Below are 27,576 nucleotides of genomic sequence, written 5' to 3'. Positions count from 1 at the left end.
ATTGGACTGAATATTTATCTGAAAGAGGCATTTAAAATCAAAGAGACTATTTCAACGCAAAAGAAACTGTTTTAATCTGAAAGAGACTGCGTTACCTTTAACTAGCAAATTTAAATGCCCCGCCTATCAGCAGGAATTGTGAGCACCCAAGAAAGTGCCAATGAGTATTAAAAGCTAAGGAAGCCACGCTTTCTTAAAATACCTGAGTCAGCACATACGATTGGGTCCTCTCCCTGGAATGTTGATTTTAGCTGAATTCATTGAGTGACACTGTGTTAGGTATTTTTAAAAATGTTTTATGTGTTTCCTAGGCATGTTGCATCCAGTGGTATAATTGTTGCATATGAAACTAGAGAAATCCAGGGACCTTCTCCCTGACATGCACTTTAATTGTTAAAGCAGATAACAGATGGCTGCAGGTTGTGTTAGGATACAAGGTGATCACTTGGTATTTAATACAATTGCTAAATCAGCTTGTTAAGGAAAGAAAATTAGTCTCTCCCCAATAGCTTGACGTTTACATGGTTGATGGTCATCATATAAACTTAAATTGTGAAACACGACATACAAAAACATTATTGGTTTAAATGCCATTCGGTTACTGCTAGCTCCAAAGAGTAAGAGTTGCAAAACATAGCTGGCAGTATGTTTGCGCTATAGCAAGAATGTGCCTCCCGTCCCTTCGCTTGAGGACACAGTAAGATAAACATCTAAAAGCCTTGGTTTTAGATTGGGACTCAGCAGTGTGCTATTTTTCTGCCCAAAGTCATTAACGTCTTCCTGTGTAAGTGCGCGTGCGTGCGTGCGTGCGTGCTGCGGTATGCGTAAGACTTAGGCTTTGGGGTAAAGAGTGACGGTGTCGTAGCCCTCCGGCGGCCTCGTGCGGGCTCTCGCGTGCGTTTCGCAGTACAGCTCCCCCTCCACGAAGAAGTAGCCCTTTTGCTTGAGGTTGAGGTTGCAGTCAGCACACACGAAGCAGTGGGGATGCCGGTACTTATCGCGGGCCTTCACCACAGCCCCGCTGGGGAGAGACAGGAGATGGGGTCAGCACTGCAAAGCCCCGACCCCGGGACGGCGGTGACAGCTACAGATACGGCAGGTGGTATCTGTTTCCCGCTCGGGAAACAAGAGCCTCCAGACGTCCAGGGGTGACGCTGATGTAATTGTCAGGGAGTCGCAGGACAGCCAGAAGGAACCATCCCACGTCTCTCTCTGATGTGACTATTGTTTGGATTTTTCAGACAAGTCGTTGACATGAAAATTATGTGCTCTTTGTGATCTCTCCCTATTGTCTCTTTGGAAGAGGGGGATGTGATTCTGCAGTGGGTTTGGATTCTGACCAGGGTTATTGTCTACACCAGCGGTCCCCAGGCTTTTTGGCACCAGGGACTGGTTTTGTGGAAGACAGTTTTTCCATGGACTGGCGAGGGGTGGGGGGAGTGTGGTTTTGGGATGATTCAAGCGCATTACATTTAAGCTCCCTCCTGCTGTGCATCCTGGTTCCTAACAGGCCAGGACTGGTACCGACCCACAGCCCGGAGTTTGGGGACCCCAGGCCTACACAACTAAAAGCCCCTCTGATTGCCCCCTGCCCTGGCGGCCCAGCCTTTGCTCTGTGCAGTAGGGAAAAAACAGATGGAAGAGCCGAGGTGCCATTCACACAGCGGGGGTGGGCCGGGACTCGCGTGTACTGCCCCCGCAGTTTGTCATCACTGAGGAGCGACAGCTGGTTTTTGCTGACATCACCAACTGTCCTGTTTGAGAGCGTCCTCTCTGCTCCTGAGCTTCCTGTCCGGCCTGTTTCTCTCTGTCCCACATCCCTGCCCCCCTTTGCTGTGACCAGGCTGGCGGCCCACTGCCCTCCTGGGATGGACCCTGGGTAGTGGGACAGGTGCTGCCTCCGTGGGTGCTCACGGCAGCAGCGAGGAGCATAGGGACGTGAGAAGTGGCCCCCTGGGGCACCTGCAGGGGAGAGGTTGGGTGACCGGGTTCACCTGAAGGTTTGAACTAGCAAGTGTGGGTTTTCAACCATACAGGCCCTTGAAACAAATGGAAGCTGCCTGCATTTTTAAAAGTTATGTTTGAATATTTCTGCAGCTTAAGAAACTGGGCAAAGAGAATGTGTTTCATGAACAACCTGATGGCCTCGTATTTGTTTCCCTGGTTTATATAGAAAAGGAAATACCTAAAGGCTGTGTACCTTAACAACGGGAGGGCTTCTGGAAGGAAAGTTTTGATTCTTGGAAAGGATTTTTAAAATATACTCTGGGCATTTTTTTTCCATGAGAATAATCAGAAATTATAAGTCAAGACTGCTGACGCACATTATAGGCCACTATCTACGGAATTCTGGTCAAAATGATGTGTAGTGGATGTAGTATCTCAAATCAATGACTAGAAAGGAGAGCTGCTACCGAGGTTTATAGGGAATTCCTGGGAATTCATTAAAAATGAAACTTAGCTCTGGCTGGTGAGGCTTAATTGGTTGGGTGTCGTCCTGCCAAATGAAAGGTCACCCGTTTGATTCCCAGTCAGGGCACGTGCCTGGGTTGCGAGTCCCCAGCTGGGGCGCACGTGAGAGGCAACCAATCAATCTTTCTTTCTCCTATCGATGTTTCTTTGCCTCCTTCTCCCCCCCTTCTCCTCTCTCTAAAAATAAATAAATCAAATCTTAAAAAAAAGGAACTTACACAATGCCACTCCCACATTTGTCACAGAGTGGCATCTTCTGTGTGCTGCCAGCACCACCGTGGGCTTTTGTAACTGGAGCCCTCACACTCCGAGTCCCCGCCGGACGGTCATCTGAAAAACAAAGTGTTTCCATTTATGGCGAGGGAACAGCTGGCTCCAGTTTGCACTTCGCTTCTATTTCAGGGCGTGCACTTTAACCTAAGGAACTCTTAAGCTGCAGCCGTAGTATCATTTCAAAAGGAGTAGGAGCAGCTCAAGCACACCCTTCTCTGAAACAGGGCCTTAGAAAAGAGAATTTGGTCAGGATTTTTGTTGTAGGAGCTGTTACAAAATGCTCAAAGGAGCAGAGAACATTTGCAATTTCCTCTACTGTGGTAAAATATACATAATATACAATTGATCATCTTCATCGTTGTTAGGGCATAATTCGCTGGCATTAAGCACATTTACAATGTTATAAAATTATCACCTATATCCATTTTTAGAATATTGTATCATCTCACACGGAAACTCTGTACCCGTTAATAACTGCCCATCACTGTCCTCGCAGACCGTGGCAACCACTATTGTACTTTCTGTCACTATGACTTGTCTGTTCTAGGAACCTTGTTCTCCCATAAGTGGAATCACAATATTTGTCCTTTTGCGTCTGGCTTATTTCACTTAGAAAGTTTTGAAGCTTCACCCATATTGAAGCATGTGCCAGAATTTCATTCCTTTTTAAGGCTGCGTAACATCCCATTGCCCGCATATTGTTTGTTCTTTCATCTGTCAGTAGCCATCTGGGCTGTTCCCACCGTTCTGCTGTGGGCGATAACGCTGCTACGAACGCGGGCGCACACGTGTCTGCGTCCCTGCCCTCAGTTCTCTTGGGTGCACGCCTAGGAGTGGGATTGCTGGATCGTGTGGCGACTCTCTGTTCAACTTTTTGCGGAACTGCCCCGCGGTGGACCCCCTCTTTTACATCCCCATCAGCAACGTACAAGGGTTCTCGTTTCTCCACTACCCTCACAACACTTGTAATTTCCCCTTTATTTTTGATAATAGCCACCCTAAGGGGGCATTTTGCATTTTTGTGCGACTTGAAAGGACGGTGTGTATCTTTGCGGGGTGGGAAAACATTGGTATGAGACCCCAAAACAGCAGGAGGGGCTGCAGACCCAGCTCTGCTCCTTGGTGGCTGTGTGCCTTTGTACAAATCCACCCCCTCTATGCCTCAGTTTCTCATTTGTTAAACGGAAAATAAGAGCTCCTGTTTCAGAGTTTTTGTGAGGATTAACTGATAATGCACGCAAGGTACGTAGCATAGAATGTGGAACATACTTAAGGGCTTGTTGCGTTACTTGCAAATTTTTATGATGATACGCTGGAATATGGGGAGGCTGGGAAATTTTGCATTGTCTACTTAACACTGTTTAAAATTTGTAGGCTCAGCTAGCCTTTGATAACTGCGGGTGGAATTTGTGTTTGGTACTTTTCTACCAATTTTGTGGCTGCTTGGACACGTTCTGGAAGCTCCTTTCCTAAACCAGGCACCACCCAAAGCCTTCAGGCCAAGATGCATTTGGTTTCTGGATAAAACCAATATTTAGACTTTCTTCCCCAGTCTGTTTGCTGTCCTCCCCTCCCCGCAGCCTTCCAACAGGCTCTGTCAGGAGCGTGGCAGCAGGCGTTCCTGGCGACTCACCGGGGCCGTCGTTGACTAATTCCTGGAGCACCCGGAAGGAGCCCGACTGGCGAGGCTGCGAGGGTTCACCCCGATTGTCATGGAGCATCCGGTACACATCCGACTGTGGGGGCACCGAGGCTGTGGGCTCACTGAAACGCAATGGCAGCAAAGCGGCATCAGGAGCACGTGAGGCAACACACGTGCAAAAAGCCACAAGACACCCATGAATAGTGATCATTATGTCCGCAGTAACTCCTGAGCAGAGATTCAGTGTTTTCAAGTTAATTTCTATTATAGTTAAAAAATAACATTTATTCATATGGGCTGCCTTAAAAAATGCCATTAATTAACCTTGGGGCCGCATCAGTACTTCTGCTTTCAGCAAAATTCTTTAGAGGGCAACTAAAATGTTAGGAAATAGTAATTTAAAAAAAGACTTGTGGCTGATGGATGTATAATTATCACTAGGAAAAAAATAAGCTTTTTCTTAGAAAAAAGACAACATACACACGATAGTGCAGGAGTGAGGCCAGTTCAGTTGTTCTCAGTCATAAAATTGTCATTAAGTTCAGATTCTTTTCTGATATTAAACCGAAAGTATATGGTTTAATTTTGTCTTTAAGATTATTCTGCTTTGTTAACTCCTGGAAACCAAGGTTATCACTTTGCTTATAAACTGAAGAAATTCAAATTGTCAGTATTCGAAAGCACATAATATAGAAACTTACACATATATGTAAGTTATATTAACTACACTGTCTAAATTGCCACATTATAATTAATTTACTACAACAGTAGAAGCTTTATTTTAATAAACTTTCCACAAATATATTCATGATGAGCAATTAAAAATGCCACAATAAAACTACATGTCAGGCACTAAATGCTTTATTATTTTATGTTATTTAATTGCATTGTCTAAAAAAGGTAGTTGCTATCCATACATAATTTTATAACCTACATCATATGTGGAAATAATTATCTTATATCTCTGAATTTCCTTGAAAAAAGGCTTTGAGCTACATTATGCTATTATTATCTTATTGTATTCATCCCAAGAGATAGCTGTGGGATATTGTTGCATAGCACTCTTAAGCATTATACTATTTTAATTTATAAAAAGTGGTTCTGTAATATTGAAAAAAGTAATGGTTTTCTTAAAATATTTTTTTAATTGGAAAAAACCGGATGGCAAAAGTACTTTGAACAAGTATTTATAATAAAGAAGAAATTAGTCAAAATAGAGACCTTTGGAAGTTAAATATCTACATTAATAGCTTGAGATATTCATTTATAAACCCTTATTCATGGCAGAAATTTTAAATAGAAAAGTACCTCTCCACTTGATGTCATTAGAAAAGAAAAGTATCATCTCTTTTAAAACGTCTCAGGACCTCCCATCCCTGCCCAATTTTTGACCCCCAAAGGAGAAACATAGAGTAAACTAGATTATTAATCATTTTTGAGAAGTATCATACCAGACATTTGCAAAGTTCATTGTAGCTTTTCAAAACACATATATCGTACATTTGGTCCTTCCATGATTTCAGTTTATTATGATAGGTCACATAAAGTGCTACTCAGTTAATTCTTCAAATCAACTTTATCATTAGGCCTAGATATTTGCCAAAAAAAAAATCCTTAGTATTTTTTCTTTAAAGCTTCCCACATAGCTTTCTTTCACGTAAGACAATGTTAAAAGACACCCGCCAAGTCGACATCGCGCACGTGTTTAGTTCGCATGCCCGGGGTTCACCAAGACTCGCATTACCTCAGTGGGGGGACTTCCCCTAGCGCTGTTGAAACCTGACCCTGCAGGGTTTCCATAATATTGTCATCTGAGTACAACTGCATAGGTGTATTAAACTGAGCGTGTACAATCTTCACACCAGGAAGTTCCATTTCCAAAGGAATGTTAGGGGCCATCTTAGCAGCGACTTTCAAGTCACCTGGGCAAATACTACTAATGGTGCTGACAGAAGAAGGGGTGCTACGTCCGCTGCCACCGTCAGTGCCAGACGGCGTGCTGCATGCACTGTGTTGATGACCGCGTTACACAGGGGTGGCCCAGGAAGCAGAAAAACCGGACAGGAGAACACAGAGAACAAGTACAGAGGGGTTAAAAGGGGTGGAAGACAAAAAGAAAGAAGTGAGTTAGATCAGAATAAAACAAAATGCCGATTTCTGGCTACGATTTATTTGAAAGAGGGAGGACATTTAAAAATTCCTGCTTGAAAAATGTTTCACAAAATTAAAAGGTACAGGTGAGTTGCATTTTTGGTTCTGTTCTACCAGGTGATATGTAAGGTCAAGGTTACATGTAAACAAGTTGTATATAAAGTAGAGCTTTCACTTTTTAAAAATAGGCCAGATAATTTTAAACTTGACAATATCACAGACAAATGATACGGAGAAATTACACTGGCTGGGCATCCTTTTACATTTCTGAGGTGCAGTATTTAACATTGAAAGATTAATGAATGATCCGTATGTAACTGAATATGCCATGTGAAGATTCAATTAAATATTTAGGCCAAACATTTCAAAATATGTATGTTTCAGAAATGCAGTTTAGTGTAATTGAATAGTAATTAGAAACATGTAGGTTATAGGATAAAGATTATGTTTTAAGGCTATCTCGTCAACATTCTATTTTGACTATTTTAATTTTTCCTACTTTCATTCTTTAATTTTGAGAGGAATACGTTTTTAAAAAATTGTTCACTGATTTCCTACAGGCTCTAGAACAGCCAACAAATGCTTGTCACCTTGAAATTAAAGATTAGAGAGCAAATCAGGTGATCTCGAACTCTTTGAATGCCACCTGGGGCTCAGATATATTTCTTCTATACATAGCTATTTCAGGTAAACTTTTGGAAACACTCATATATTCATGCATATGTATCATTCCCTTTTACAGACAGGTTGAGGGGAGTTCTAATTAAAACATCAGAAAGGTCAGTCATACCCCTTTCAGAACAGCTAGGAAGATGTCTTTTTCTCTCTGAAGCTGGATAGGAGGCTGGTCGCAACCGACAAGCCAAGGACTAAAAAGTCATTTTTCCACATGCATTTTACGTGCAGCATGAGCAATGCATTTTGCAAGAAAATGAAATATACAGAGATTTTGTTTTTTTTAAAAACACAGTCATTTAAGGCAAAGCCAAAAGCAATTTTAGTATTCAAGTAAACTCTGTCATGCCTGCAGGTTAGTGCTGCTGTTAAACTCCAGCCAGGAGATGGTTTATAGGGTGTATTTGCGTCGACGTCAGCATTCTCTTAGGGCTCACGTATGACCTGCCTCTGCATTTACCGTCTAGGGCTGCTCATCTAACCTCAGCTCCCTGCAGGGAGCACAGAGCGAAAGGCTCGGGGCCCCGATGTTGCTCACTTCATCAGTGTCTGCCTCTGCATTTACCGTCTAGGGCTGCTCATCTAACCTCAGCTCCCTGCAGGGAGCACAGAGCGAAAGGCTCGGGGCCCCGATGTTGCTCACTTCATCAGCGTCGCCGCCTGAGTAGCCTGGGCAGCCCTTGTCACTCCATGGATGAGAATTTTGGGTTTGTCTGGCTTTATCCAATTCAACCACCTGCAGAGCCTAAATTAGGCAGGTAAATATGGACTCGCTCATCCACTCCTTGGATTGAGACCCTGTTGAAAATCTGTGAATTGCTTGATCGCATGCCAAAAGCCAAGTGCCTTGTTCACCATTTCTGGTGGCTCAGCACCACACTGGCTCCTGGAATTGACTTCAGTTGGTAAAAGGATAGAGGTAAAATTTCAGTTGTAATGCAGGTTAGTCAGGATCGTATTGATTCGGTCTGAGTGTAATGAAGCTTACTAACTTGTAATTTAGGGATTTGAAAGGAGTTAAATCTTGAGAGACTTGGGCTTAAAGTAGTGAACCCTTTCAACAAGCATTTATGACTACTCTGACCTTCCTGTGCACCAGGCAAAGTGCCAGGCAGTGGATAAGTTACGATCAGTTCAGAACTTACAGATGTTCCTCTTTTTATAGTTGTAATTAGTCATCTTTTTCTGTTGTTAGTATTCTTTATACATGCATGCTAATGTACGTGCCTTTAGTTCAGCAAAGATTGTATTCTATTTCCTAATTTCTTTATCATTCTATTTAGGGGCCCCTCTCTATTAAATAGATAGGAAAGGAACTCTAAGCAAACAAGAAATCTTCTTTTTACCAATTTCTGGGATAATTTTAAAAGTTCTCTTGAACTGACGCTTAAAAAAAAAAGTTTTCATGGACTGCAGTCGCTGTGGACCTCATCCTGGGTCACCATGACCTATTCCTGTGACTTGGGAAGGTAGATGCTAATGAGATTTCTTGACGTTGACTTACTGACTTGGCAAGCCCACCTGTGAGGCTGATGATACCCTCAACCACTTCACTTGTGGGTAGATCATTAAGGAGAGAACTAATTCCTCCGGCATGTGCACAGACTTTTTGGGGCGTGCTTCTCGAAGGGACTTGTCTGACACCATTCACAGGACTGTATTTTATCATTTGGATCTACCAAATGTCTTGTATATATTTTTGATGATAGTTTGGCTTTAAAGATTTACATGTTTGCATATGAAAATACTAGCTTTTTAGTATGCTTCAATTATGATGAAATAATTAAAAGAACTGTAACTAGTAGTAAGACCCTAAGGAGATTAACGTACGAACAATTTAGCCTTTCCAGCTTACTTCTGATTAAAAAGTTGGTCATTAACGGTGTAGTTAGAGCTTGGTATGTAGCCACTCAAAATTTCCCCTTGATGAAGAATCATTTGGTGAGACCCAGAAATGCAGAAGCTAGAGCAAATACTGAGGGGCACAGGAAGAAAGGAAAGATAGCAGAGGCATTTTTATAATTCTTTAAGATGTGTGTACTGGTACGTGTTTTTTTTAAGCAAATCTCTCTTCCTTGTTTCTCCTCTCCCACTTCCAATTTCAGCTGTATTGAAAAGGTGTCTTACAATGGCAGAATTATGAGTGGCTTGTTAGTATGACCGTATTTGAATTAAAATGAAATACAGGGTGAGGTAAAGAAGATTTACAGTTGTTCATATGGAAAATAATACAATAATAAATAAATAGTAATACAGGAGTAAACTCTGCTTCACATCCTCACAACTGTAAACCTACCGTTGCTCCACCCTGTAGAAAAGAAGGGCGTCCCGTACCTGAATTTCCCTGAAGTTACACAAAATTAAATGTTACTGGTCTTTCGCAAAGGCAAGAGATATGTTACTCCAGTGTATCACTTTATCTGAGCTTCTTGCAGTCCTATAGCTCAAGTTGGTGCACTTCAGTTATGCTGACCTCAGAAGAATGCAGGTCTATTCCGTGAACTATGCTTCTTTAGGAAGAGGTATGTGTATATTCAGTAGCAAAATAGCATTTAACTTTTAACTGAGTATGGTTAAGTTATCGGGAGAGGGTTGGGAAGCTGTTGAATGTGGAGAAACAGGGAGAAGCTGCAGAGGAAAATGGAATGGGGACAAAGGGAAGGGAAGAAGGATTGTGTGGAGTTGCAGGCGGGGGTGGGCGCGGGGTGAGGGATCATAGCTGCTGGTCCTTCTCGCCACTCGGGGAATCGTGGGCCCCCGTCGGGTTCTGTTCCTGTATCCAGTGGACACTTGGGAGCTGCTCTCTGTGCCAGCGCATTCGTAAGTGGCGGGCAGGACCTAGCGGCGCGCTCCCTTCTAGTGGGGGGGCAGATTGTATTTTGTAGCAGTTGCCCTTTTAGCACCTGTCTCCTGCTCTTTCTGAGTCTGAGATCACGAAAGTGTCTGGCTTATTTTGAGGTAACCCTCTGCTCCTGACTCCAGCTTCTGGAGAGGTCAGCGTGCGGACATCTCATGGCAGTAATGACTGACCGGTCACCGCAGGCCTCCTAAGCTCAGATGTCTCCGGAGCCAAGAGCGTCACACATACGGGGAAATGGCCCAGGAAGCGTACACGTGGGAGTGACGGGCATTCATTTGAACAAGCTGGAGCATAGGTGTTCATCTTAGAGGCATTTACTGAAGTTCAGTTAGACAATCGGAGGGTTAAACAAAACGTCGTCTGCGCACGAATCCACCGACGGCCCCCCAGGCTGGGCAACCTGACCCGTTAGGATAGCGTGGCCTCACCGCCACCGTCTGCCTCTGGGCTGCCCGATGCGGCTGAGGACAGAGGAGTGGGTGTGAGGTTCCCGAGGCCCCATTTTCCGATGCAGGAATACAGGGCGTTCGTTCCCTCCCTCGGAGGGTGGGGGCAGTTTCTAGAGAACACTTTTGAACAGGATCATCTGAAGACGATCCGTTCCCCTGGCTGACAGGCAGCAATGATGCGCGCTCGTTACTCCACTGTGTACAGTTTTCCATGGAGATAAACAGTCTATACCCCTCCCTCCAACTCCGTCTGTATTACTTAGTTTCCTCCAGGTGGAAAACTTCCTTCTCAAGGAGCCCCTCTTCCTTTGCAAGTATCCAGGAGTATGCAAAATGGTTTTTACTAGTGGCCATAATGAATGGGCCTGCGCAGGGGACTCTGATGGTGGAGTGAGCAGCGAGCAGCGAGCGGGTGGGAGGTGGGCTGGTGAGCGTCTGTCTAACCTGCAAGTTACGCCAGTGTCCCCACCTGTGCCGCGCCTGCTTCCTGGCTCCTGATGGGGGAGCTGGTTGCCACTTTTGGTCCTGCTGGCTGGGCCTTCCCGGGCTGGGGTAGCGCACACCTGCCTGCCCAGAGGTCGCTGTGTTCCGAGCCGGGTCCTCAGGGGTATTCGTTATAAATAGACCTGGCGACCAACTCACATTTCAAGCCTTCTACTCTTGTCAGTGTTTACTCTCAGAAATGGAGGTTAGTTGGCGCTGTACCCGGCTACATGAGTTTGTTTCCTTTGCTTTGGAAATAAGCTTCAAAACAAGGAAAAGTCACTCCAAACACCTCCAAGCTACTTTCTTTGGCAATTAGTAGGATTTATTAAAGAAGCATGCACTCCAAACTTCACAATCTCAAAGCTTATGACCTGTTCCGGCCTGGAATTACGAAAGGTTTGGGTCGAATGTTGTGCTTGTGTTCAAAGTAGTTCACATCCTGTGAAAACAAACCGTTAAAAAGCCCCTCAGTGGAAGACTAGTCTCTGCTTTTTGGCACAATGCGATGAACAGCGAGTCCACAGAGCAGACCGTTTACCACCAGGTGTCGACAGGACTAAGAAGGGTGGCCAAGGCGCCGGAGCGGGTTCTTCCTTGGACCATCTGTTCGCTAACTGCTTGGGAGCTGGCGGATGGGAACCATGATCTAGGTGCCTGTCTCTAAAATAAAAATCTGATCGTGCCTTCAGGAAAGTAAAAGCAAAACAGCAAGAGCTGGACTTTTGAAAGGAAAAGAAACTGGGCTATCACGGTGAAGGACACGTGGCCAGAGACGGAGTCCGCTACTTACCTTTGAGGCGAGCTAGGAATGAGACCCCGCAGTTGTCCGTGCAGCGCGTCTTGTATATTGCTAGTTGAATAGAGCCCAATGGGTGAGTTATAGGAAGCGCTCACTACCTGTCTTTTGTCATCAATGTTTGCTGCTGCTACAAAAGGCTGGGCCCTTCTGTTGTGCGCGGTACCAATGGGTTTGAACTCCTGTACAATGGCAGACAAAATACACAGAGCCACAGAGTGCACAACAAAGCCATTAGTGAGCAAACCGACAGCATCGCTATTGTTAACTCAGGCTTCTTTACCCACTACGAGACTCAAGGCAAGGTTAAAGGAGGAGTTAGTTATAAATCTTTCGGCATTTTCCGTGAAATTTACATGGGCTGTATTCATTTACCAAATGTTAAGGTGCAAAGGAATTGGCCGTATTTAAAGTAGTATAAAATAATTCAAACACTGTATCTTTTGTCTGCCCCCTGTTGACTTCTGTATCTTTTAGAAAATCCTCATGACTCATATGAATAGAGAAGTTTTGTGTCAGAAATGAGGTTTTCAGCTTAGAAAAACTGTTCTACTTAACATTTTCTCAACTTACATTTACTTTATCTCATATTACTATTTTAATAAGATTCTCTCCCATTTTAAGAAATGAAGGAATAAAACAGAAAGGGAGTGAGCATTTGTGAATAGCTATGTTGCATCATTTTAACTAATCTGAGTAAAAGTCCTGTTTTTTCTTAATACCCACAACAACAACAAAAAAACAAAACCCCAAATTCTTAATGTGGATTAAGTTACAACTTAACTTTAGAAAAAATAAGAATTAAAAAATTCTTTTTTTCTTATGAAAGTGTCAATAACATTTATAGAGACCTCCTTTTTTTATTGCGATGATTTCATTGCTGTGTGTTTAAAGAACTCTTCTTGTTTACTCTAGCCCCAAAAAGACTAAAGTCAGTAAGGCAAAGGCAGCTGATGCATCTGATTCACAAAAGGATGTTCACTTTATTGTTTGGGGAAAAGGGTAAAAAATCAGAGTCCTAAACTTTGAATTTAAGATAGGCCTGAGTGATCTGAAACTCTATATTATTACTGTAATGCAGGAATCATGTTTTCTAATTCTCATACAGATTTGTAACTTCATAAAGTTTTTTTTCCTAAGCAAGAGAAGAAAACCAAAAGCGAATGCTACAAGACACATGAGCCAGTGCTCCCTTCAAATCTTTTCATCTGGCAGACTTAGTAAGATGATTCTTTGCTGCCCTATTTTCACTCACACATTCACATCAACTTCATTTACTTTTGTGAATGTCTCACCAGCATTTCACACACATCTCAAGTAGTAAAAACATTTATGGTTATTTGAAATGTTATTGGAAAGAGATTTTTTTAATTAAAAAATAAAAACATCTTGCAATAATTCTTGTTCATGTCATTTTTCCCCCCTTCTTGTCATTATACGTGAGTAAGTTGTGGAACGGTGCTTTATTTTGTTAGAAAAGTGACTGTCTCCCTTTTTTAGGGCGGGATCAGAGTTTTGCATAGAGATTCCTGTGCCGAGAACTCCGGCCGCTTCCTGTGGGGACCCAGGCAGCATGATGCTTGCCTTTGGTCCTCCTGAGCAGACAGTAGCCACACGTACTCAGGCCTAACGGCAAAGCCCACTTAAAAAAAAAAATAGTAACAAGGCAAATGGGGCGTAGCATCAAAGGAGCTTTTGACTCTGGCTGCCCCAAACATCACTGTACCTAAAGCAGTGATGTGGACGTGGCTTCTCTCTCATCAGCCGTGGACAGCGTCTTTTAACAGCCTTCAGCCTCCTGAACTAGACAAAAGGTCTGAGTGGAATACATTAGTCTATGAGTCTATAGAATGCATTACCACTAGCTTATCGATTTCATTCTTTTTCCTCCAGAATAATGGCTCACTGCCTAGGAGTTGTGACATTATAGTCGCTATGTTAGGCAGCAGAATGACTGAAAACAACCAAAGGTGGCTGTAGAGAAAATGCTGAATCCCAGAACATGTGAAAATGTGTGTAGTCAAACACTATTCAGTGATATAATCTGACTGTTTTGGCTGATTTAATAATGAATTAAGATGGGCTCTGTTTCATGATGCACTATTACGATTAGCCATTATGAGGGCATGAAATTGTGACCTGGAAGTAATTTTAAGTAATGACAGTGGCCATGACTAGGCCTCTGTTACTCTTTTTAATATGAAAGAAGACAGAAGGCTAATTGCCTAATTGCCTAATTTAGTTTTGGTGGATTATAAATCTCTCAGGCTAATTAAGAGTGAATCAGGAAGGACTGAAGGGCTCAGGCTATTTGCAACTTAATTTTTTTTTTTTAACAAAGAATGACACACTTTAAAGATCTTGGTAAGTACAATTGAATTTATAAAAATTATTTAACATAGTGTGATGGCTTTATGGGAAAAATCTCTGCCCTTATTTTATGTTTTTAGTTCTTAAAGTGGTAAATAAACATGGATGGTGATTGTCCTATAAGTGAGGGAACTTTTCTGATGACATTTAAGCACTAATGGTCTCTAGTGGTACTTTCAAATAGCAGCACGTAAGTTAATCAGCTCCAAGCTTTTTCTTTGCCATTTTCAGTTTTGGTTATATATTGCAAAGGTTGCAAATGTATAACGTATTAAGGGAAAAATAACCCCTGTATTTTCTAGTCAGATCATAAAAGGAAGTTTTTCTAATTCAGGCTCTAAACATCCATATTTAGGCTTTGCAAAGCATTAGTTTATGGGATGTGAGAGTCATCCCCCCAAAGCGCCATGAAACGTGTACACTGTAGATAAACAAAACATTTAAGATGACACCAAGAGGCAACATTCTCTCCAGGTCTCAGGTCACTGTTGATGGTCAACAGAATCGAGGGGCAGAACCAATGAGACATTTGCTATTCCACATTAATGTCTTTTTATTTTATAGTGGAAAACCATTAGTAACGGAAAGTACCAGTAAAAACTTCATGTAACAGTTAATAGAGTCCAGCTCTTGTGTTTACTCCACCCAGACAAAAGCCTCCAAATGGTTCTTATCTCTTAGGCATTCAATAAATAACCATTGCAATTAATTACATTTTTAAATATTATTTTTAAACGTTAGGAGCTTATATTAAGGAATGCCATTTTGAGCTAAGGAAATGTGAGGGCTGCCAGTGCATAGCAGAGACATGCTAACACCAGGGAGGAAGCAGCTCATGACAACACTTCCCAAGCCCTGGGGTGACCTTGGCAAGGACAGCAAAGACCCTTCACCTTTCAGCTCCTCACACGGAGAAGTTGTCACAGGGAAAGCCTGGCTCTGAGAACTGAGGTAATCGTCAACTCCAACAAACCACTTTTGGTAATATACGCAAATATTTATTTATAAGAAAAAAGGTGGGGGAATAAGGGAAACACGAAGTCAAGTGATCATACATTTGACCAAGCCACACTGATTGAATGGTATTTTATAACGTTCGGAATTTATGAACTATTCCTCCCCCCACCTCACCCTCACCATGCAAATGAGAAATGAAGTCACCCTTCTGATTATTTTATGCAGTGATCTGTGAAGTTTTTCCCATTTCTCACTGGAAGAATTGGAGTCAGGGGCTATGAAAACTTGCTTTGTGTAAGCTGCCATCCAGTTATCAAAACATTGTAGAAGGTTATTTGATGAAAATAGGAAGAACTTCAGCTCTTATGCTGTTTGACTGTATATGTAGTTCGTCCTTACTATCAAATCTTCATGATAAGGATTCAGCCCTCCATATGGAAGTGCAAACAGCTATTTTCTCATTTAGAAGAGACATCATCTCATTTTTTTGTTTTGGAAAAACATCTTTCCTGTCTTGTGATAGCTACATCATAATTTTGAGTTGTTCAATTAACATTAGCCAAGGATGAGGGTGATGCTTTATCTGAGCATGTAGGCTTTGAAGGAAGGAAGGATGTGGGGCTCTGACCTCACTTTCGTCTAGAGTAGCGCCTTGTATAGGAAAATGCGCATGTCTGCTCCTCATCCGGGGTCAGGACTGAATTTGTATGGTCAGTGGCTGGGATCGATCTAAATAACCCTTCAGGTTTTGAGGCTAAATTCATAAAAACAAAGTTTAACCATTTAATAATGGTGTGGAAAAACTTTAAAAAACTAGATATTAAAAATTTTGTATTAATTATTACTTATAGCTGTGTAAGAAAAAGTCTCTAAAGGCTATGCACAGGGAAAAAGACTAGAAATAAATACACTGACATTTTGCTATTTGCAGCTGCACTTGGATGGTAGGATATACAGTAGTAGTATTTTCCCCCAACAACTGTATATTTTTTTTTAAATGAAAAAGAATATTTTATTCCAGTAGCAAAGGCCACATAACTTATAATAAAAGTTTAACTTGGGCTGGGAAACAAGAACTCAAATTGTGTGTTGCTCAGTGGTGTTCTACTATTCATCTGCAAGGGCATCTTAAAGCCTGGTGTAGTAATAGCACTTGTTTCTGAGACTGACACACCTTCGTTGTCCGGAAGTTTGCAGAGTTCTCATTTTGGGGGGGCGGGGAGACATCTCTTTGCATAGCTTTGTGTTAATTAAAAAAAAATAAAAGAAGTTTAGACTACTCAACACCCCAGCTTAGCTTTTCTCCTGTCTCATTGTACAAGTTACAGTCACTGCTTGGCTTGTGTCGCGCATTTTGTTCTAGTCTGTGCTAGGGGATTTCAGAGAGCAGAGGCTGTGCTGGAATTCCGCGGCCTCTCCTGTAGGGGCTGTCTGCCCTGAGGTGGCGACCTAATGTGAGCTGACCATGCAGAAACCTGGCCCGGGGGTGTAAGGAGCAGAAATCCTTTGGTCCATTAGGAAGAGAACCGAAATGGCTCTCATCTCGGAGGGTGTCAGTAAGAATTACTCATGACTCACACTAAAGGAATGTTCAACGGCTCCTTCTGTCTGGCTTCTGTAGCGCTTAACCCAATCTTCACCTAAAACACGCCCCCCCCCCCCCCCCCCCCCCCCCAGTTTCCTTGCCTATCTTTCCCCTGGTGTAGTATCTTTTCTTCTATCAAAGTCAGCAGGCTGCAGGTATTACTCACCAACCCACCTGGGAGGCCAGGGTAAAGCCCCGTCCGCGTTCAGATCTCTTCCTGCCACATTTCGTACCTGTCTCACCCTCTTTATCTTTTCCTCGCGCACCCTGAAGAGCAGAGCCCTTATGTGGCCTAAACATCCCCCTCACCTCGCATGGTCACTTTTCCCTGCAGCAGCCGGCGGTGGCGGCAGAGCACTGTTCTGAGGACTGGTTCGCAGGATCGGGCCTGGGCAATGTCAGAATGCGCAGCCTGTCTTTAGCACCCCTCCCCCGCCCCGTCCTTCCATGTTTCAGTCCGAAGTCGTTTGCAACGACTCTCCGGACAGTAACGAGGAAGGCATCCCTGGTCTCTGGGAAGTCCTGACACGTGGGCAGCATCCTGTGTCGTTGCTGAGAACTGGCCCCAGGGACTTCTGATCCCAGCCTGGCGGGGGGTCAGGGAGGGTGTTACTGTACCAATAGTTACGAAAACTCCCGCTTAATTCAATATCTCTGTGAGCAATTTGATGTGCCAAGTTTTTTTTTCTTTACTCTTTGAGAAGCCCTATGGGATACATGTGCCTACACTTGCTACCTTACGTACTTTACGGAGAAGAGATGGGGGCTTATGGAGACACGTGGGAAACCTGAAGGACCAATGCAGGGGCCGACGAGCCCCGGGGGAAGCGCTGCTGAAGCACCAGTTACAAACACGCTTTTACTCCATCCTCGCTGGATGCCTAGAAAAACTCCACCTTGGGCATGTCGACTCAGCTTAGTAGAAATACTACTTTTGAAAGGGGTATTTAATGTATATCGGTGTCTCGTTCAGTTTGGGGAGCTTCTAATTAGAGGTTCTGAAACCCTTTTATTAATTATATTTCCCGTACAGCTCACTTGAGGGTTGGTTTAATTTCAGATTTGGGGGGCTTTTGAGACTAGACATAGTCAGACAAGCATCCGATTATTCAATTAATTTAGCTCAGTAGATAGAGTTGTGGCAAAGGAAAGTCCTTTATCTTTATAATTCATCTGCCTGAGCAGAGTATCACCGTGATTACATAATGCAAGACTTTTCGTAGAGCAAACGGAATTACAGAATGCCCGAACCGAGAATTAAAGACGGACACCAAATAAGATCTGGGTGAAGACCACGGAGGACTGAAGTTCAAGTAACAGCTTAGAGACACCTGTTCTAAATGGTTGTTCCTCCTGCCCTTCTGTTATAGCATCTTAACTTCCTTGGATTACCTCATGGTCATTTGGCAGAAGTCCACCATAAAAAGTAAAAAAAAAGTTAAGCAGATTGTATGTAGATATAGCCAAATTTTTCCTGATGAGAACATATTTCTGTTTCAACAAGGTGTTTGGCTAGGCAGCCCTCTCTGTTTTCTTGATGTAAGAAAACATGGGTAATCAAAATTAATCTCAGATAGTAAAGACTTATTCCAGTTTTTTATATTTGCCACTTCTTCCTCTTGGAAGTCACCCATATCATTTAAAAGGAAGTGTAATGCGAATATCGTTTACTCTAAAATTCATACCTGTGGTTCTGATTCTAAGTTGATTTTGAAAGGATGCGCCTTCCCATCTTCAGAAACCTGTGGAGACCATAGGCGAGTTTCCGCCCTGAAAATAAAAGCCAGTTCGTGAGCTCCGAAGTCTAACAATACTTCCAGTTCTAGTATCCTTCAGCTCCCAATAATGTTTGTGGAAATACTATTAACCCTTGATAGCTGTAGCAAAAGCAATCTCTCTTGCTCATCACTCTGTGCCCTCCCACCTCGCTGGTCTCATGTATTCAGTGTACTTTTGGGGAAGCGTGAATGGATCAAGTGGACTGAGTGTTTGTGCCTCCCCTCGAATTCACATGGTGAACCCCGCCCCCCCCCGCCCCCAATGTGATGGTATTTGGAGGTGGGGCCTTTGGGGGGAAATTAGGGTTGGATGAGGTCACAAGGGCAGGGCCGTGTTGGTGGGATGCATGCCTTTCTAAAAAGAGGAGAAGCACAAAACCCTCTCTCTGAGCACGCTCCCGGGACGCCAGGCTAGGGCGCACCCAGGAAGGGCCTCTCACCCAGGACTCGAGTGTGCTGGCAGCCTGACCTCAGACTTGCCGCTCCAGAACTGCGAGAAATACCTGTATTTTGCCGTGTATAACACACACCCACGTTTCTGGGCATATCACACACAGGATTATTATACCCATGGTATGTAATCATTATGCCCATGTATAATGTGCATCTTTATTTTTCCCTTAAAAATCTGGGCAAAAAAATTGCACGTTATACATGGCAATATACAGTAAATGTTTGGTGTTTAAGTTCAGTCCATCGTATCTTTGTTATAGTCACCCGGACTGATTGAGGCAAAGACATTGCATGATTTCTGGAGAAAGGAGGTCTCCACATGTGTGGCAGGAGCACAGGCGGGAGGTTCTGCAGGGACCCCCTGCCCGTGACCCCAGGCGAGCTCCCCAGGCCTCCTCTGCTTTCCCCAGGCCAGCCCAGGGCAGCAAAGCAGACAGCGAGAGACCGCCCGGGGCTCGGCCATCGCCCCGAGGAGCTGAGCTGTGTCCAGGCCTCCTATGTGTCTGGGACGGTGTGCTTGACAGAAACTGGGGTCATGCATAGACAGGGAGAGAGTCCCTTTCAGCCCGTCATAGGGCAGGTCAACCGCCTGCCTTCTGTGCCCACAGGGGACATTGAGACCACAGCAGGGACAGGGTAAACACACTAACAACCACTGCAACACAACATTATGCTCACAATTGTTCATACAAGGGCTCTGATGGCAAGACGTCGGGTTCAGTTCCCTAATGTTGTTTTTGGTCAGAAATGTCTCATGACCTAGTGCGCTCATGCGTACACACATCCTCACACCTCATGGGATTCTTCTGGGCTGAGCTCTCTGTCCAAAACGGCCAATGGGATACAGCATATTAGCAACCGATTTTTAACATGACCACATTTTGTCAAGAGATTCTTTTGGGAGAACCTTGAATTCCATTTTCTACCACATGTAGAGCAGCAGGACCGCTAGCTGTGCTCTGCCGTGTTCCTGTAGCCATTACCTTTAACGCTTCTATTTTCATCGTCAATTAACTGGATTAGCACACGACAAAAACTTCCATCAGCATCTTTCACTCTTCTGACATTCCTGAGAATGCCTTTTAGAAATGGTTTGTTAACAACTATGAGGTGGCCTGACTTCAGGAAAGAACAGGCCGGAGTGGCTGTTCTAGAAAAAAGCCAGTGGAAATTCTAGTTTCTGTGACCCACTCCTCGCTGGGAGGATGAAATCATTTGTAGTTTCGGTTCAGGTTCCCCTGCCACACAGATCCCATTTCAACACCATTAGTTAAGCAGCACCTGTCAATTTTGAGGCACAGCTGGTGTGCCGCTGCTTTGATCCTGTCCTGTGCGTCCGCGTGAGTCATGGACTCCGTCCCGAAGCCATCAATGGCCAGGATGACATCGCCAGGGCACAGGTTGGCAGCTGCCGCCTTGCTTCCTGGAGTAATCTGGAAGAAATCACGGCGCCACGTCACCGTCACCATCTTGCGAGAGCTGGAGTTTTCTGCCTGACATTTGTATTTTAGCTGGATAGCGTTTAAAATGTTTTACGGGGCAGGAAATTCTAACTCTAACTCAAACTAACCCTTAGCTGATCAACTGTGGTAGCTCTGTTTTCCCATTATGTTAAGTAATTTTGTTTCTTACTAACCACATTTCATTTATCATGACGTCTCTTATTCCTTTTACACCACCTTCATATCTCCCTGTTTGAATCATATTTTCTTTGCTTTTGACAAAACAATTTGCTTTTTTAGGTTTCTTTTGCCACCCCCAAACTCTCTATTTGGGAATCAAACTTTACTATAGGTAGGGAGACTTCATATTTGAATTGAAACTGCTTTAGCATCCCTATTAGTTATGATTCACATGACGGGGTAGTTGGGATGTAGAGAGCTTGAAAGAGTGAATAAGAAGAAGCCATGTGATAAATAAAATGGTAACTTTTCAAGAACTCTCCAGAGAGCTGAAGTTGCAGAGCAACCAACTAGCCCGGAATTTGAGGAAAGACAGACAGGTGCCTGCAAGGAAAGACAAAACGTAAGCACAGGGTCACCTGAATCAGAGCGAGGAGGAAGGTGGCACCACCAGACTAGCTGTGAAGAAGAATTAAATTATAATTATGGAAAAATTGTTCAAGGCTGAGTGTGAATTAGTATTTGGAGTCTAGAACCTGTGGGAACCTCAAACACAACAAGAATTTATATCCACTTAGTCTCTTCTCCATGAATGGAGGACAGATGGAACAAATAGAAAACAAGATGCAACATTTTAAACTCTATCAGTAGTAATTACATTAAATGTAAATGGTCTAAACACACCACACTTTTTTTAAAACAGAGATTGTCAAATTAGGTAAAAAAGCAAGTTCCATTTTTATGCTATCTATGAAAGAAATCCATGTTGTTTTCTTTTGGGGGGGTGATTTTTAGGAATACTTAAAGATACAGGGAAAATACGGTTGTTACATGTTTAATTTAAAAGAGAAGAGGTTCGTAATTATTATCATGTTGAGTGCTCCGTGATTCTTTGGACTGCTATGCCGACTCTCGGCTTTTCTGGGCAAATCCCACCTATTTACCGTTGCCTGAGAGTCCTCCATCAGTCTTCCCTGCCTGCTTCTCCAACCTCGTCTTGCTCCATTCGGGCTCCCCACCATCGACCGCACTGCAGCTGTTCTGATTTCCTGTTAGCTCTCACTGAGGCCGAGCTGGTACCCCTTTGGGGGTTTGCATGCATCGCTACTTTTGCCTGGAATGCCCCCCTACTCCTTATCCAGTCCTTCCTTCTCATCCTTTAGGTCTAAGCTTAAAAGTCCCACTTTCAGAGAGACGTCCCTGAATATTTGAAGTAGTTTCTCCAGCTCCTACCCCATCCTTCCCCACTGTTCCACCCTGGTCAATTCCTTCATGAAGACAATGTGCACCTTTATGCTGGTTTATTTACTTGCGTATTATCTGTCTTCCTAACCAGACTGGCAGTTCTTGAGACTAGGAATGATATTATGTATATTCTTAATGCTTCGCAGTGTATATTCCAGTATTCGGAATTAATGAATAATTGAGAAATGAATGAAGAGGTCATTTAACTCAGAGTTTATGAAAAAAAAAAAAAAAGCTAGTCTGCTGAACGTCAAGATTCCACGCCCCTCGGACTCTGGAGTCGTGAGTCAGAAGCTCTAGGAGGGAAGTGGGGAATCTGTGTTTTTAACAAGTGCCTCAGATTTTCAGCATGCGCATCAACCTGTTACTTGGGTCTGTTTGAGAAAAAATAAAACATTGATGAAGCATCTATAACGTTCTGTTTACTGCAGGAGACACAAGGGAAGTCCAAGATAAGGCCCTTATGGGACTTTTATGTTACGAATGAAAATGATTGGAATAGTCAGGCAGCGAGCGGCACAAGCGCGCACTGAAGGGCATTGCTGCGGGGAGCGGATCAGAGTGGTGAGAAGCCCCATTGCTCGGTTGTTCTCCATTGTCTACAGATAAACGCGCCTGGAGTTAATCCTCCTAGCACCTGCCTTTCTAGAGCCCTGCCCACACCAGGTAAACCAGAATCTCTGTAGGTGGCACCTGGGCACAGGTATTATCAAAAGTTATCTGGGTGAGTGTAACGGGCAGCCCGAGGTGAGAACTATTTTGGTATTATGGTCGCCATCAGTGGGGCTGTATTATCATCCAGAACTATGATCTCAATCCTCAAGACAATCTTTTACCGTGAGAAAGCGGATGCTCGGAAAGTATGAGAAACTTGCTTAAGATCCCACACACAGTGAAAACCGGGCCTTCCCTCAGGGGTGTGTGGCTTCCCAGCTGAAGCCCCTCCGCTACCCCACCAGCCCCCTCCTGCAGGCGGCCTCTCTCCCAGCGTCTCCGATCTCTTGGTCACATCTCTTTTCACGGAAACCTGGACAGCGTGGACCACAGTGGCTTATGTATGTGTCCTTTCCCTTCTACTGATCTATGAGCTTCTCAGGGTGTAGAAACCAATGAAGTTATAATGGTATCCCCCACAGTGCCTCCCACCTACACTACGTTCTGCACTTCATAGAGACTCATGCGCTGTGTGAATAGGAACCAGCCCTTCCATACAGACGCATCTTTGGTAGAACAAGACTAAATAGGTTTTTATTCACATCAACCTTCTTACTATACTTGAATCCTGGAAAAGGATTATATTCAGCAATAAACATTTCTTTAAAAGGTCAAATTTCAACTATAGTTTATGTTAAAGTAATATACATTTCTATGTTAGAGCCTGCAAAATTTAAGAATGCACTAACATTTTCTACCCAAGTCTAAATAACATTCTTGGTTACAGTGATCTTGAACCTGGGTGTGCTCTCAGTAGGTAGGAGGGAGGAGGCATGAGGGTAAGAGGACCTGAGTGGGCCAGGACACGCTAGCATCAGATGTATACAAGAATTCTACATCATGTGCATAAAAGAAGCTTGTACTTTACTCCAAATTGGGCCATTTGTGAAAACAAATGATCTGTAACTTGGCCTTGATAGCAGATCCTCCTCCTGGGTGGTCCAAACACATCAGAAAGAAAGACTCCTTGGAACCTTCTTGCCAGAAAAAGGAAAGCTGTTCATTTAGAGATGTGAACCTTAAGCTTTACTCTGTGAAATACTCAGGCCAGTCACACACGGTGTTTGCAGAAACGTCCCACTCCCCCAGACTGAACACCACAGCATAATTTTTATGGCATGAAGCCTAAAAATTGCTTTCCTAAAAACTGTGTGTATCACAATCAATTGCTCAATTTTTTGAGACTGTCTTGTATTTGCTTGACCTTACTTCTGGTGTTTTTTATGATGCGAAGATTAACCTGGCTGATGAGCTGGATTGTAAGCAACTAGGGCGTGCCACTTCGGGTGATGGAGAGAGTTACCTTGGTAACCCTGCCCGGCTCTGGCGGAGGGGAGGCCCGCCCTCCAGGAGCTCTGCTGCATCTGGGCCTGCAGAGTGCGGGCCGGGAAGGGACGGGGAGCGTGTAGGAGCACAGAAGCAGGTTTAACTGACTTGAGGAATTGATCTCATTTATGGGACTTTCTGTGGCACTGAGTGCAGGCACTGGTGTTTTAATTCTTTACACACTTAAGAACTTATCTAAAATAGATAAATCAATTCACAAAATAATTGTCATTAGTCTTTATCATGGAATATATTTGAGGACACAATCTGTACTTATTTGTGATAGTTAAAAAGAGAACAATTTAGTCAATCATTCACATTGTGTCATATTTATTCTGTAACGTATATGATGCACAAGGCATGGTGCTGGGCACCGAGTCACCCCCCCCTCCCCGCATTTGAAAGTTCCTGCCCTTGGGGAGCATGAGATTTGTGCGATACAGATGGACGCAAACATCTGTGGTCGAAGGAGGAGAGGTCGTAGGTCAGAAGTGATGGTCATCGAAGGGATCACATGCCATTTGACTGGGTGTCCGCTGGCATAGTGGACAGGGGGGTGGGGGAGGCAGGAGTTCTGGAGAAGCTGACGGCGGAGCGAAGCTATGTGAGAAGAACTGTGAGTAGCCCCACTGCCTGGGTGCGGGGCGGGGGAGGGGAGGGGAGAGAAGAGCCAGAGAGGGAGGAAACGGAGTCAGAGCCTCGGGCTGGGAACAGAGGGCCGAGGCTGTGAGTGTGCGAAGGCTGCCCATGTGAGTCACTGTAATCTGGTGATGCCGTCGAAGGGCGTGGAAGCATGGGGAAGACAGGCGCAAACTTGCACTTCCAAGATGTCTTGGAAGAATAGGCAGGGTGACTTGGAGAGGGAGGCCAACAGCCAGTGGGACATAAGGAATTCTTGAAGAGGGACAGCGGTGGGAACAAAGAAAAGCGGTAGATCTTAATGGTGGAGAATCAGCCCGAGAACCATGTGATGAACTGGATGGCACAAAACACCTGTTTGGGAATAGCTGTATGATAAGCAGCATTTTTCACACGTGTGGAGGCAGGCAGACCCACCATCAAATTGTGTCCCACCACTCATGGTCATTGGCAGCGTAATTCATGAGTCTCTAGAAGCTTTCTGTAAAAAGGGATAATAGTGCCACTACTCTAATTGGATTGTTGTGAGATTTAAGCGAGTCCGTGCATATCAAGGGCTTAGAGGAGACATGGTGAGCAACCTTTTACACTTCTTTTTCACATAATATAAAGATTATCAAAGTAATAGAATCCTCCTACTACCTACTTATAACACTGATGATTATTTTTGTGCAGTATCTTTTAGTCTTTTTTCAAATGCTCTTTAGTATTCTTACAGTTTAAGTGGAGATAATCTCAATTAGGTGTTCACTGAGCAACAAAGCTCAAGTGAATGTGTTTGCATTTGTTCGGCATGAATCTACCATGTGCACGGTTGGGGGGACACCAGAAATCCAAAGCAGTTCATTCTCACCTGCTCTCCTTGAGTTAAATTAATGGAAGTGAAGAGGCATGGTCAGACGCAGTAATCATATATGGTCATGCACTGTTGTTGAATCAAGTGTCAAAGCGAGTCATAGGAATTAGTAATGAGTTAAAAATTAAAACCGGAATTGGCTTCCCAAGTAATAATTGCCATCAAATCAAATACATTTACAAAGAGCGCCTGCAGTCCAATCCCAGCGCATAAGCACAGCTCTAGATAAATGTTGTTTCAAATGTCAACAACTCAAATTTCAAACATAAGATGAATCACAGTGACATGATACATAGTAAAAGCAAGATACTTCCCTTGTAAATCACTTCATTATTTCTTTAGGATGTAATATAAATAATGATTTATCTTTTGTTAGAATTCAAACACTTATTTCCTATAATACAAGCAAATGAAAAGTTTACTTCAGAAACTTAAAAAATATTTCTTAGTAGAGATAATGGAAACTGTTTTCTTTGGTAAACCCATAAAAGGCATTGCTGGCCCAGATCACGGAGCCATTTTCTGCTCACTTTACTTAGGGACATTTTTGGGGATATGTTAAGTTTTCATGTCGCATACAAAAACACATGTCAGATGTGTTTATATGTTTTTGAGAAATGTAAACCAAAGCTTGAAATGTTCCATGGTATGCATCTGTATGATACACGCTTGGAGATATTTTTATAAGACATTGGTTCCCAAATCTCATAGATGTATAAATAGGATGGACTTTAAAAGGTGTACCTTGTTCAAAAATCTATGTGAACCACTCAGATTATAAGGTACAGTATAAGCAGTAAGAAAGAAAAAATAAAAAATATTAAAATGTATTAGGGTTAATATGCTTTATATGCAGTTATTGAAATAACAATTTTCTTTTAAGACAAATACTTGTTAGAAAGAAATCAACCAAAACAACTAGAAGTTTCCTGACAGGACAGAAACCCTGAAGTTTCCATTTTCTTTTTCCCGAATTAGACAACACTTGGAAGACTATTAAGTAAGGAAAGCTTGACTTCAATAGCAAAGCATCATTTTCGGAGTTATTAGGCCAAATGGTGACTTTACGTCAGATAAACTAAACTATCTGACCCGTTTCCTTTGTAGTTTGAGTTATAGGTGATAATTCCTCAGCCAAGTTCCCAGCTGTGGAAAATATTTATTCCAAATGCCTGGAAACGCAGGACTGCAGATTAGCAATACTTTCCCCGTCTGGGCCGATACGAGCGGCTCCAACTTGGAAGGCCCAGCTCGTGCCCCTGAACAGCGCCCGGCTGAAGTTTTCATCCAGGCAAGGACAGCGCCTAGCGGCGCGTGTGGCTCCAGGAAACAGGCGCCAGCGACAGTCCCTTCACTCTCCTCCTCCCCGGCCGCGACAGCTCCCCCTGAGCCCCCAGCACCATTGTTACTGGAAGGAGCGCCAGCCTGGGCAGCCTGGCCTCAGCCCAGAGGAATCGCGCTGCCGCTCCTGCCAGAAAGTTGCTGGGACCTAGGGGGTTGCACACACGGTCAGTTCTCTAAGCTGCCCTGCATCCTCTAGACCTCCCTGTGCCAACGTGCCGCAGCCCCTCCAACTGTGAGCCCCAACCCCCGGACCTACCCAGCGCGCCCACGCTCACTGGCCACTCTGTGCTCCAGGGGGACCTGCCGCAAGCCAGAGTCCCCGGCTTGTAGCAGAAGAACGGAAAACACCTACCCTGGTGATGACCAATGGCTGGTTGAAGTCTATGCCCCCCGAGAGCCTGAAGCCCCAGGGCGCAGGGCCCGGGAGGACCACGTTCTGGGGCATAGCGCCTCCTGGCGCGGCCTTCTTCGGGTGGGGGCGCAGCAAGGGGCCGCCCTGTGCAAGGCGAGTGTTCCTGAGCTGGAGAGCCCTCTGTGCTCCCCGGGCACTGTCCTCGCTGGGACTGTGTCCTGAGAGCTTTATCCCCGCTCCCCAGTGACGTCACCAGCCTACCCTCCTCCCCACCCCCTCCCACCAAGGAGAGCTCCAACTTTGGAAGAAAGAACCGCGCCAGACCCAAGGGAGTTTACAGCCGGGCACCGGCTGGGTGCAGCCTCCAGACCTCCGGGGCGGGGGGCGCGGGAGGAGGCTTCGGGTTACAACTTCCATCGCTCTCTTTCACACCTGTCCTCCTGTTTATTTTCTACTTGAGCTCAGCAGTGCGCCTCATTCGAAGTTAAAAGCAGTTAAACCACAGCCTCCGAACCTTCAATTAAAAGAAAT

General features: G+C 44.0%; 1 protein-coding gene across 2 annotated transcripts; it reads right to left on the bottom strand.

The window, feature by feature from the left end:
* Positions 1 to 420: 420 nt before the first annotated feature.
* On the bottom strand, positions 421 to 27,260 carry PDLIM3 (PDZ and LIM domain 3). Of its 2 annotated transcripts, XM_054566153.1 has the most exons (8): positions 27,046 to 27,260; positions 20,229 to 20,380; positions 18,402 to 18,486; positions 11,380 to 11,447; positions 6,132 to 6,395; positions 4,379 to 4,509; positions 2,691 to 2,802; positions 421 to 1,021 (listed from the first exon to the last, which is right to left on the bottom strand). In XM_054566153.1, exons 1-8 carry the CDS (start codon positions 27,136 to 27,138, stop codon positions 832 to 834), a joined length of 1,095 nt encoding a protein of 364 aa, XP_054422128.1. In that variant the 5' UTR covers positions 27,139 to 27,260; the 3' UTR covers positions 421 to 831. The 2 variants fall into 2 exon arrangements, with proteins under 2 accessions (XP_054422128.1, XP_054422129.1); XM_054566154.1 differs by lacking the exons at positions 6,132 to 6,395; positions 11,380 to 11,447 and adding an exon at positions 11,799 to 11,986.
* Positions 27,261 to 27,576: the final 316 nt, after the last annotated feature.

This window comes from Pteronotus mesoamericanus, unplaced genomic scaffold, assembly GCF_021234165.1.
Source record: "Pteronotus mesoamericanus isolate MK-2021 breed Mesoamerican mustached bat unplaced genomic scaffold, CSHL_Meso_final contig_169, whole genome shotgun sequence".
Taxonomy (NCBI): domain Eukaryota; kingdom Metazoa; phylum Chordata; class Mammalia; order Chiroptera; family Mormoopidae; genus Pteronotus; species Pteronotus mesoamericanus.
This window is presented reverse-complemented; position numbering and strand designations above follow the sequence as displayed.

What these genes read in the sequence shown, in the direction of transcription:
- PDLIM3 (XM_054566153.1), bottom strand. Translation starts at nt 27,138, where the DNA reads ATGCCCCAGAACGTGGTCCTCCCGGGCCCTGCGCCCTGGGGCTTCAGG. An exon ending in AGCCATTGGTCATCACCAGG is followed by an intron (nt 20,381 to 27,045) that starts GTAGGTGTTTTC and finishes GATTTCTTCCAG; the next exon opens with ATTACTCCAGGAAGCAAGGC. An exon ending in ATTAGTCAACGACGGCCCCG is followed by an intron (nt 2,803 to 4,378) that starts GTGAGTCGCCAG and finishes TTTGTTTTTCAG; the next exon opens with ATGACCGTCCGGCGGGGACT.